Genomic DNA, 13133 nt, shown 5'->3' on the forward strand with positions numbered 1-13133 from the left:
GAAAATATATACTAACTGGTGTTTATTGATAAAAATGCAAAATTCCATAAAATGCAAATACCATACAAAATATAAAGAAAAACACATCTTCTCATTTAATGTAGCATCCAAGACTTATTAGCAACACAAGCTTAACAAAATCTCTAGCTACAAACTCTTAGAGAAGAGGTACGCTACTTGGTACTTTGTTACAACTACGTAGCCCATAAAACCTACATAGTGGCTAACACTAAAACAACTAACAACTACTCAGAGAAGCTGAACATTTTCCTCCCCTTGTATTATAGCTCTATGCCACCCCCACTGGGTACCTAACATACACACGCCAGTAGGTGGCAGTAAATAGCACAATACACAACACACAATAACAGGTGTTTTTCACATGATCTCTGTAGTCAAAATATTATTTGTTATTGTTGTAAAGATAATGGGATGAATCCTTTCCCATGAGAAAGAAAATCCTGACACCCCTCTCAGCCCGTTTTCGACACAACAATTACACGTTACAAAAATAATACAGACAATTGATTACAACAATATAGAATCAATTACATTTGTTCAAACCCAAGTCTGGTTAACATTGTTTCATGTTGTACAATAGGCAATGATTTGGTAAATACATCTGCAAGAGTTGCTTCAGATACACAATACACAAGATCAATGAAATTTTCTAACATAGCTTGTCTTACATTTTTGTACTTTACATCCACATACTTAGTATGAGCTTTTAAGTTTTCTGTTTTAGCTAACCCTATACAGGCCTGGGAATCTTCATGCACTGTATAAGGCAATGACACTTTGATGCCTAAATCAGTGAATAATTGATGAAACCATCTTAATTCACAAATTGTTTCTGACAAAGCTGCGAATTCTGCTTCTGCAGTAGATAAGGCAATTGATGTTTGTTTCTTTGCTTTCCACACAATTGTGGATTCACCAAATTTACAAACAAACCCGATTATTGACTTTCTGTCACCTTCCTCTGCAAATGAACTATCAACAAAAATTACAGGCTTTTCAGACCCTTTGGTTGGCATTTTGAGACAAAAATCTACTGTACCTTTTAAATATCTCATTCTTTTTAATCCTTGCCAATCATGCTCAGTTGGTTTAGCTACTTTACGGCTCAAAACTCCAACAGCATAGGATAAATCAGGACATGTCCATTGGGCTAGGTGAAGGATTGAACCTATCACAGAATGGTACACTTCAGGTTTTTCACACAACTTTTCACATGTCTCATGTTTTAAGAAATCACATGTCATTGGGGTCTTTACAGGTTTTGCATCTGACATCCCCATCTGTGCTAACAACTGTTCTATCTTTTTTTTCTGACTCAGATAGATTTCTCCATTTTCAGTTCTATGCACTTCAATACCAAAGTAGTATCTTAACATACCCAAATCCTTCATTTTAAAATATTTCTCCATTTGCTTTGCAAATTCTTTTACCAAGTTTAAAGAACCAGTGACAAGACAAAAATCATCAACATAAGTGATAAGGACTGTATAATTTTCTCCAGTTCCTCTGGTGTACACACATGAATCAGCTAATGATTTCTTGAAACCAATTTCTAACAAAGCTTTATCTAAACATTGATGCCAACATCTCCCAGCTTGTTTCAATCCATACAGTGCTTTACGCAACCTGTAAACTTTCTGGGAATCTCCACATGAATATCCTGGCGCTTGTTTCATGTAAACAACTTCAGGAAGATCAGCATTTAAATAAGCTGTATCCACATCAAAATGATGAACAACCATGTTTCTCTGTGCAGCTAAGGCCAACATTACACGCAATGATTCAGGCCTAACTGTGGGTGCATATGTCAGGTTGTAATTCACAAACTGCTCTTGTGAATAACCTTGTGCCACCAACCTAGCTTTATACTGCACAGTATCATCAGGTAAAAGCTTCTTTCTAAATACCCATCTGGAACCTATGGCTTTTTTTGATACAGGTAAATCAACAAGTTCAAAAACATTTTGTTTTACCAATGAATTAAATTCTGTGTCCATAGCAATGTTCCATTTATCTTGCTCATCAACAGGTAAAACTAACATTTCTTTGAAGTCTTTTGGTTCGCAAGTGATGTGACATACTCTCACTTGTTGAACAACAAACCTTTCAGGTGGAACCCCTTTTGTTATACGGGTTGACCTACGAATCTCAAAAACGCTTTGTTCCTGTTTTTCACTTTTCTCTTGTGCCTGTGCCTTTAACTGCTCAGCTTCAGCTACGGCAACTCCTCCACTGCCGCTTCTTGTTTTATCTGCGGAGAGGGGGGTGCATGGGCTGCTTGCTCTCTAGCTAAGTCTGTGTAGGAAGGCAAAATGACTTCTGAATTTGCATGGAGCCTTTGCCAATTAGAAGTCTTCAAATCTTCAAAATTACAACTTCTGGAAATCACTACTCTTCCACCTCCCACTGAAAATCTATATCCTTTAGATTCTCCTGCATATCCAACAAATCTAAGATACTGTGTTTTTGGTTGGTTTTTCCTCCTTTGAGCCTGAGGAATCTGTACGTAGGCAAACGTTCCAAACGTATGCAAGTGCTTTAAGGAAGGGAATTGATTAACCAATTCCCCTCTAGCACATTCAATTCCCTCTTTACTGACATAGCACTCAGAACCTTGGAATACAACAATATACCCAAGTTTCGTTAATACAGGGACACTGAGAAGAGAATAATCAAGTGTAGGCACACAAAATACATCAGAAACCACTTCCCCCAAACAAGGAATGAACACGTTACCTTGCATAGTGACCTTAGCTATAGAACCATCAGCCAAGTTAACTTGTTGAATTTTAGGCTTGCATTTGGTCAGTAACAACTGCTCATTGTTTACAATGATTTCACTACAAGCAGAGTCCAACAACCACTTATCAGTACAATGTTTGTTTCTGTTAGACATCAAGGCAGACACCATTCTAGTGCTTGCTTGCTTTTTAACAAATTGTCCTTTCTGGAACTCTCAGTAGGCTGATTTTTCATAGGACAGTCTTTTAGAAGATGTTTGGTAGACTGACAACGAAAGCATTTCCTCACCATGCACGCAGTCTCTGTGCCAATAGAAGAGCGCTGCTTTATGTTATCAAGCCTCTTCTTTGATGGTAATTGTAAATCCCTTGAACTCTGAATTTGTTGCAATCTGTTTGTCAGGTAATCAACAGTAAGATCTGCGGGCGGTAAAACATTCACAGTTTCTACAAGCATATCAAACGAATCATCCAGACTTGAAAGTATTATACATGCTTTTTGATTCTCGGGAAGCTGCATATTCCGATCTGCCAATTCAGCAAACAAAGTTTTCATCTTGTTCAGATGCTCAATCACATTAGCACCTTGCTCCAATTTAAGGTTATACAACTGCTTTGACAAACTTACGATGGCAGCTGAAGTTTGTCTTGCATAGATTTCACGCAAAGCCACCCAGCATCCATTAGGAGTCTCCAAATTACGAACATGCACTAGTTCTGAAGACTCAAGTCCCAATATAAGATTACCATATGCACGGTCAAGCAAAACTCTCTCAGCATCTGTAGGAGCTGCTGGCGAAGGATTGTTTACAACTTGCCAGAGCCCTTCTTTCATGAAGAAAGATTTCATCTTTATACTCCATGTCTGGTAGTTCTTTGAATTCAATCTTTCAAACGGAAAACTCACCGTTGTCGTTGCCATGTTTTATTCTTTATAACAGGCACTTGACACAGAAAGAATCCAAACTTCAAACGAAATGTTGACCAGATGCTCACAAGCAGGGTGATAAATCCATAAATCTCCCATCACTTAGGAATTTCAGTCCTGGCTTCCAGCACCGGCATCCATGGCAAAACAAGCCTGAAATTTCACGCCTGGGACCACAGTCCTGGGACTAGCACTCCTGGAACCATAATGCTGGGACAACACTCCATACCTGGGCTGGCACAGCACCACTGGCCATAACCTGGGCCCATAACCTGTCGGGCAGAGTGATAATCACAAACACTCCTGTTTGTGCAGAGCGCAGCAAAAACTCCAGGATGATATTAGCCATGACAGCAAACACAATGCAATGTCCATGTCTTGTTTCCCAAAGAAATCCAGTCAGAAAATATATACTAACTGGTGTTTATTGATAAAAATGCAAAATTCCATAAAATGCAAATATCATACAAAATATAAAGAAAAACACATCTTCTCATTTAATGTAGCATCCAAGACTTATTAGCAACACAAGCTTAACAAAATCTCTAGCTACAAACTCTTAGAGAAGAGGTACGCTACTTGGTACTTTGTTACAACTACGTAGCCCATAAAACCTACATAGTGGCTAACGCTAAAACAACTAACAACTACTCAGAGAAGCTGAACATTTTCCTCCCCTTGTATTATAGCTCTATGCCACCCCCACTGGGTACCTAACATACACACGCCAATAGGTGGCAGTAAATAGCACAAAACACACAATAACAGGTGTTTTTCACATGATCTCTGTAGTCAAAATATTATTTGTTATTGTTGTAAAGATAACGGGATGAATCCTTTCCCATGAGAAAGAAAATCCTGACAGATGAGTGCACGAGTCAGTCTTTAGAGCCTCCTGGCCCAGGAAAGGTCACAACTGGCAAGGTAGACCAGCTGAAGCTAACTATTCTGGCCATGGCCTTCACTTGTTCTAGCAGGAGCCACAAGTCTACTCCTTCAGAGGAAAGTGCCACTCCAAAGAGCAATAGATGGAACTTTCTAAGAACCTGAAGACATCTGCACAGAGAGTAACTCTATTAGGTTTTGAATTGAGCCTGTTCCACCCAATCCAGTCCCTTATAGCCTTCAGGTATCAAGTCAAGAATTCCACAATGTCATCTGTTCAGCCTGGAGTGGAGATACAAAATTGGTATCAGCAGCTTATTGATGATGTGTCACCCCAAACTGATGGATGACCTCTCCCAGCAATTTCATGTGGATGCTAAAGAGGAGGAGTCCAAGGCCTGGGGCAGTCCATCAGGAACCTCTCCTCTTTCACCAACATCAGTTGGAAGTGCCCATTTATGAAGAAGTAGAACCACTGCAGAACAATACCCCAATCCCTAATCCTTGCAGTCATAGGAATGATGCTCTTGAAAGAGAGGCTTTGCCACTTGAGAATTGCTTTTTTACCTAGAAGACCTTGCACCATCATAAGGCAGGCAAAATAATTAATAGCTTTGTTTCTTTGTTCTGATGATGATCTTCAGCTGAGTTTGCAGTTCAGAAATTCATCAGAAATGGATGGTCTAAATTCTTAGGATGCTGGCACCTGTGATTGTCACTACATTCTATGTTTTTTCTTTGCTCCTGTGGAATCCATATGCCCCTATTTGTGGCCCAGCTTGCTTAAGGTGCCCCAGAGGCCTAAAGTAATGAGACCCATTGTGGGGCAAAATAAGAGAATGTCCAGAACTGGGGTTGCGACTGCAGCACTTCTGGCTCTAACACACTGACTGTATCCTGCAAAGTCAACTTCTCTGATAGCACAGATGTGGTCTGTCTGGCAGTTGTCATCACAGAATGAGCGATCGTATTGCACTGAATTATACTGGTAGTACTTCTGGAAGTGGCCTTGATCCTTCATAAGTTTCTCCAGGAGCAGATGCATGGAGCGAACAGAACCATCGGAGATCTGGTATGCCTCTGTCAGGCTGTACTCTTTCTTCCACTCTGGAGCTCCCATGTTAGCATGGGTGAGATTTAAGTAGTAAGTTACTATATCCTAAAAGAGAACAGAAAGCATTTGGAAGAAACACTAGGAAATTCCATGTTAAAACTGATCAGAGCTACCAGATTTGGGCAAAAATTCAGACAACTACTGGATGGCAGCAAAAAGATACAGAGAACGCTTAACTCTTTGCTCCCATCTACTGGACATTTGGATTTTTGCAGTTTGATGTGGTAACCCTAGTAATGATGAAGATAGCCATTATATTTCCTTTACCCTCCTCTTCCAGTTCTCTATCCCCCTTACATTCATTCAGCATCTCATGCCCAGTAAGCATACTCAGTTCATATTAGAGTTTTCCCTTGAGTAAGGGTGCAGTCTGTGGTCTTAAAAGCCACAGGGTAGCTCCAAAGGTCCTCTAAAATTTGCAACCGGATTCCAATTTTCATGTGACTGAAGGAGAAAATTACATGCAAGGGGGAACTACTGTATTGTATCAATTGTACGAAAATTAATTTAATTTCATTATAAACATATTTAAATTAAATTAAAACATGTTTTTTTATCTTGACTTTACTCCTGGCCCTACTTATTTTTTTTTTTGAGTAGAGCACCTAGTATACCACTCAAGGCCTGGGGCACCCTCTCAGTCTGAAAAAGGTTGCTTGCTGATATTCCCCATTCATTTTTGCTCATTATATTGCTGATGAATTGCCTCTAAACTGCATTTTACCTTGCAAATTGGTGTGTCTGTGTGTGCGTGCTCACATGTATGCTCTATCTTTAGTTTTCCATTGGGACAATGGGAAAAGAGTTAAGAATCAAACTGGGCATACACAACACGCAATGTGACACTATTTGGGTTTAGATTAGAGTTTTCTATGAACTCAGCCATTGTGGTACATGGCTTAGTGTAGTGTGTGAATCAAGACAATTGTGGTTTACTCAGTAAATCCTGGTTAAGCAAACTATAGCTTAGTGCGATAAGTGAAAGCCTCCCCATGCTGGACTGTTTTCTCTGCCTGTATTTTGTAAAGCAAAGCAAGATATCAGAGATGCATTCCCCCCAATGGAATGCCGCAGTACTTTATCTTCTTCTAAAGATGGCTGGGATATTTAGCTGATTAAAAACCCTAATCCTAACCTAAAAGATTAAAGAACACTTGGACTGAACACAAAAACTATGCTGGATTAAGCCCATTGGATCCAGCATTCTGATTCCTAGTAGCCAACGAGAATCTTTTGCCCTCCCATCCCTTCTCCCTTGACAAAGTCAAGACAGCCAAAAGGTAGATCCAAATCACTTTCTACCTTTCTTCATTTCATTTCACTTTCCTAGGCTGTAGCAACCAGGGCAACTAATATGACTGGGTTCTCCATGGTAGGATGCTTAGTCAGTCAAGTAAACTGAAACTGCGTTTCAGGATTTTTTGAATCAGGCCATAATTCTCCTGACTACGAGCAGGATCCTCATGACTATTGCTCTCCCCTCTACAACAGTTCCCCTGTCCCCTCCCCAGGCTGCCAAAGTGAATAGGACTCAAGCAAGTCACAGCAGTCCAACTCTACAGAGAACACCTAGAAATCTCTAGCGAGGAAAACTTGCCCTCAGTGGCCACAGAGATCACTTCTGGGTCAGGCACCTTAATTTATTGGAGACAAATATAAATAAATGGAATTCTCTTTCTACCTTCACCAGCAGAGTGTCACGGTCGTATTTAAAAACGCGGACACCAGGGTTGTTGGCTCCATTGTGCACACCTGGTAAGGTTGTCTTCCAAGGTGTAACTGCTGGAGCTAAAAACATGACACTGATCGGGGACCCTGAAAGAGAAGACAAACTATGTCAAGAATGTTATGACACACACTTTATCTTGAGGACTGATTGATGTTGCCCACTACAATGCTACACCATAACAGGATATAATCCATGATGGAGCAAGGAGTGATATGCAGACTAGAATAGTGGTATTCAAGTCCCAGCAATGCACCAGTTGACAGATGAGTCAAGGACCTGCCTTTGGCAACATGACCCTACATGAAACTTGCAATCACCTTTGGGGCATCCCCTCCATCTTAAATGGGTGGGGATTGAAAAATTATGCACCCATTCAATTGTGGCACTCCTTTTGTTGAATGTCCTGATTGCTGGTGGATTCCAACACAGATCTCATCCCTGGGCAAATGCTGTTTTATCTGCCTAGGCTTTTGTGGCCTCTAATGTAAGGTAACTGTACATTGTGTTTTATCTATGTTGCTAAATTGTATGACTGCTTTTTCAGTTGCCAGGTCTGGCAGAGACACTTGACATTTTTAGGCAGTTGCCAAGATCCCAGCAGGGTCCAGTTCTGATATCTGCCCTCCAGTGAAGTACATCTGCTCCACTACCCTGATGCTCTGTGGACTGAAAGAGGTCCAAAGGATTCCAGGGGACATACCTGCGTTATCGTAAAACATTCTAAAGCTATCTGTATGGTGATGCCCAAAAAATTGTGCTGCAATCACGGCATGATGCTTCTGAATGATTTCTGTATATTTTTGGTTAAAGGGTTTTCGGAACCAGGGTTTGCCTCGTTTCTTTTCAAAGAACCCAGGAGGAACGTGCCCAGTAATATAGACCTGTAAAGATAAGGGATGGTAAGGGGAGAAAAGGACATACTAAGGACTGTGGGATAGAGTTCCCCAGCCTTCCCCAACCTGGTGCCTTCCCATGATCACCAGCTAGTATGATCGACGCCTTGGGGGATGAGGGTGGGGGACCCAGACCTAACTCCAAATCTTCGCTTTTCCCAATATCCTCCCTGAAATTGCATGTTAATTACCTGTCTCTCAACCTATGTTCTAGACCTGAAACTCCCATTATACAAATTTTAAGCAATTAATCTACATCTTGTTTGGTTCAATCTGAATAGGTTTGGTAAAAACCGTTCCCCTAAACTGTGCAAGGAAGTTGGACTTGATGGTCTCTAAGGTCCCTTGCAGATCTTGCAATCTACAGTATGATTCATACTCAATTTGGCTGGATCACACTAAGCCATTAAGTGGCTAATTTTATTTATTAAAATGTATTTATAAAATTTTTTATCATTAGAAATCAAATCATGCTTATCCCTTAGCATCTTATGTAAGCCCAACTGATTATGGCTTACTTAAACCATGGTTTGTGACATATGTATCCTTTGAGTCTCTCTTGAAATCATGATATTACTGAAGTGTGTTGACATTCCAGAAGTATATCTGTGATGCTAACTTCATAGTGCTGAATGTATTTTTGCAGTACAGTTGAGACATCATTCTAATTACAATCTCCTTTCCCAAAGTGGGTTAGAACTATTGTTTAAAACAAGAAAATAAAGCAGCTGAAAGAAACCTTTTCTCCTGTTTCTGATGCCTTGGTCAACAGAGTTTGCAGCCACTGGAATTGGCCTCCTGGATCCTCCAGACCGATGGACCGATTATTATTTTCATAGTACAGATTTGTGTTGAGGACAATTATTCGCCTTGCTGGTCCGGGACTAGGCAGCAATTGACTGTAGAAAGCACCTGCAAAACAGCCAGCAGATCAGCTTGGTCCAGAAAGTATCTGGTAGGGAGCAGCTAATTTGGTCAACTGGGTCATTTGAATGGTACCACTAACTCCAGTTCATTTTCTTATAGCCCCACAGAATCAGATGAAAGCATTCTTTCGGGTCTACTGCATGTCAGTACTGCCTCTCAAAGCCAATTTAATCTGAAGTGTCACAACACAATCTGCCATCACATACCTGTTCTGAATGTCTGTATGGAGGGCTCACCAAGCCAGGGGCGCCATAGTTCTGCTGTTACATTGTAGATCCTGTTCTCCTCAGTGGGAAGCTGATTTTTGGGGTGAAAGTCATGGTTGCCCATTGCTGGATAGACCTGAGTATCTGAAGGAAGCAGGAAAGAACATAGCTTGGTGGAGAAAGGTACAAGAGGGAGAGGATTTGTCCCTGAACACAGTAAAAGTGGCTGTGAAACAAATGTCCCACAGTAGGGAGAGACAAAACGTACTAAATAATGGTTTGTTTTAGCCATCCTAGATTGATCTAATGCTAAGCCACAAGCCATAAATTTTTACACACAAATCACAATGGCGGAGTTTACAATTATGACTTCCTGTGATGTGTGGACCCAAAATCTTTTTCTCCATCAAAATCAAGAGGGGCACCAGAGATGGCATACATAGGCAGAGAGCAATCACAATTGGCCTAACTTACATCTGAACCTACGTTAATTTACAAAATGTGAATCTAGACAGGAGAATCACCAAACAAGATCAAGCCATGGATTGAAATTGACCAAGAAGGTACTTTTATTTCATTATATGGTAAATTTATGGACTTCTGGAGCTGAGCAGATGGAAAGTCAAAGTAAAAAGCATTCTGAACCATAGTGAACCTACTCTATATCTGGAAGCTCATACTACTGTAAAGACTTATAACTATGGTCACACTATGGAGAGTGGGAAGAACTACACTTTTTCCCCAGGGAAATAGATCGGCTTACGTAAATCTTTCCCATCATCCTGGAATAGGAACAGATTTATTGGAGAAACCTGACAGCAGAATATATACAATCGTGTCTATACTTGCTGCTGCTTGTGCAACATGTTCTCAGTAGTCATCAAAGAAGACATTCTGTTACGTTCTTCCATAGTTTGATACCCACTGTGATGGTTGGAATTTTGGAATTTGCAGTCTCAAAACATTTGGGTTTAAAGTAGAATAGGGAAGGTTATTTTGCCCCCACTGCTTAGTACTAATTTAGATCAAGAGACTTTTCTTCCAAAAGTGCTATTTACAACTAACTTTCTGAAATTTAAAACTTTTTGAACCTCATATAATCTTATTTTCAGGACAATGAAGACCATATGAAAGCAAAATACATATGACTTAATTTAATTAACCAGGAATGTGGAACTGGCTAGAAAGCAATTATGATGTTTCTGTTGCACATAATTAATAAATTTAAGCCAGATAGGTTAAAAATGATCATCTGCATTATTGTAATCTTTTTTCAATCAACTTTTTCATTAGAGTGGCTTCCCAACATATTTGTAACCATATGGAAATATTAAAATCCTTCCCTATTTTCCAAGATCTTGCCACTACCTGACTGGCTGCAACCAGAAATACAAAACAAAACAAAAATTAGCATTTTAATCCTCTAAACATCTCAGTTTAATAATAATATAATTATAATGCTAACGTAATAAAAATTTCACACCAAAACAATTGAACAAATTTACAAAACCACCACATATGTACCCATTTATCTACGTTTTCTCCAATATATGGGGCTTATATTTGAATGTATTATGTTAAGTTTTATACCCAATGTAAAATGTTGCATCTGGTTATGGCCTTTCATAGGCCTTACCTTGTTACTGCCCACTTAATACAAGCAATTTGTACCTGGAAAGACATCTCTGATCAGGTTAGTTAGCTTTTCTATTATTTCCAACACTGTTTCATCCCCCAGCTTCTCATCTGGCACATGAGGAGTATCATCTCTAGAAAACAGCATAAATACATTTCAGTGAAGCCCACAGATACTAAGCAAAAGGCTACATAAGCTACATATAAGAAAGAATAAATTAATCGTACAACCTAGGTCTCAACTGTAATCAAATTTAGGCTAAGAGGTGATTAGGCTAAGAGGCAGGCAGATAAAAGGGATGGGAAGCTACGGAGATATAGATGTAGATATTCCAGTCCATTATCTCTGTTTTAATCTCAAGCTCATTAAAGTTTTTTTTTTCTTTCTCATAGAGTAACATGCAACTATCCCTTTTGTACTAACATATTCACTTATTTGCATGGGAATCCTAAATCATTATGATACCTAAGTAAGTCATGAAGAGAATGAATAAATAGTTATTCTTGAATGGTTAGCCAGGTAAGTGGTTCAATAAAAGTCTGTTCTGTTGTTTACTACAATGCAGAGGACTCAAGCTGTTTTTACCCAGTCCAAAGAATGAAGTCTGGATCGGGAAGGATCTTCTTCATGGCATAAACAGAAGAGTTGATAAGAATCCAGGGAGCATCACACAAGTAATCACCCCAAGTTCCTGCGCTGATCACTGGCTGAGTGCCAGCAGATGGGCACACCTTCAAAGGATCTGAGGACTTTTGGTACTGTGGGTCAAGATGAAGGTCTGAGATATGCCAGAAGGAACCTGCATTAGCAGACGGAAAATTCACCAATAAAATTGTTCAATGTTTGCTTCAGTTTTTGTATTCTCTAGTAATTTCAGTCTTCCAGAATCAATGTTGCTTATTTCAGGCAACAAAACATCTAGGACTGTTCCTGTGTAAAGACAAACTTGTCCCCCATTTGTCAAGCCCACTCTGCAAAACTGCTGATCCTCCTGTCTTAAGCCAAGGACAAGCCATGTTTTTTCTGTCCTGGTTTCTGAGGGGTGGTGTGCCTGAGCTGCCCTCCCAAAATTAAGTAGTGCCATGGTAAAGGTGGGACAAGGAGAAACCTAAAATTAACTTGATTTATGTGTAGTTCAAATGAGTTCAAGTGACTGAGTTAATTACAGACATAGATCAGCCCCATAAAATGAAGAAGCATGTCCAAAGTGAGCCGGTACATACACAATATAAAACATAAAAAGATAAACATGTGCAAATAAACGCTAAAAGATTGAGCTTTGTCAACTGAATGGTGATTGCAACAGCACAGAACTTAGCTGGTTTCTCTGCATCTGATCTGCCAGGAGGGATATAGCTAAAAGAAAATCAATTAAACAGTGAATATGGCTACTTCCATCGAATGTTTCTCTTCTGTCATATTAAAAATAACAATTCAGTGGCAACTCTTGAAGAAGCTCCAAGGGTGGGGCCCACATCCAACTCGAGAGCCTTAGTTGTTGCCTCCTGAACCTTATCACCGAGTGTCATACTTTCAGATAACTTTCCCAGTAAAAAAGTTGAAAAATACCTGAAGCAGCAATTACATTTCTGCAATGCATCAGCAGCAATATAATCCTGCAAAAATCCATTTTGGCGAAAGAGTTTTGTGGCCAACAGGCACCGAGGATCTGCTTCGTCTTCCGTAGATGCAGCTGTGGCAATCGATCATCAGCCAGTCCCACTTTTTGCTCTCCTCCCCTACATTTTTGACTCACAGGTCGCTGAAGGAACTCCTCTTGCCATCAAAAGTATTTCTTCCTACTTAGCAGAGTCCTTGGGAAATCTTTAAACGGTGTGTTAACTGAAGGAAATCGTCAAGGGGCCAAGCTTTATATTATCTGCGTGCCTTCAAACTGCTACCAAGAACTTTGTAATTTGACAAGCTCTTTGCTGACATAGCAGGATGGATCAAGTTTGTGTTCCGGCTCAAAAGCTTTGGTGGGTGGGGAGGGGCAGGCGAAAGTTCAGGTTCTCTGCCAAAGACTACTTCAAGCAGAGAATATTGCCTCCCT

General features: G+C 40.0%; 1 protein-coding gene across 1 annotated transcript; it reads right to left on the reverse strand.

Moving 5' to 3' along the window:
- Window positions 1–13014, reverse strand: SMPDL3B (sphingomyelin phosphodiesterase acid like 3B). The gene is made up of 8 exons (XM_007440029.4): window positions 12650–13014; window positions 11666–11879; window positions 11116–11213; window positions 9445–9588; window positions 9051–9223; window positions 8119–8299; window positions 7371–7504; window positions 1–5734 (listed from the first exon to the last, which is right to left on the reverse strand). The coding sequence occupies exons 1-8, from the start codon at window positions 12708–12710 to the stop codon at window positions 5339–5341; spliced, it is 1401 nt and encodes a 466-aa protein (XP_007440091.1). The 5' UTR covers window positions 12711–13014; the 3' UTR covers window positions 1–5338.
- Window positions 13015–13133: the final 119 nt, after the last annotated feature.

Source organism: Python bivittatus, unplaced genomic scaffold, assembly GCF_059951505.1.
Source record: "Python bivittatus isolate LINGU-HERP-01145 unplaced genomic scaffold, Pbiv_v1 ctg000310_np1212, whole genome shotgun sequence".
NCBI lineage: Eukaryota > Metazoa > Chordata > Lepidosauria > Squamata > Pythonidae > Python > Python bivittatus.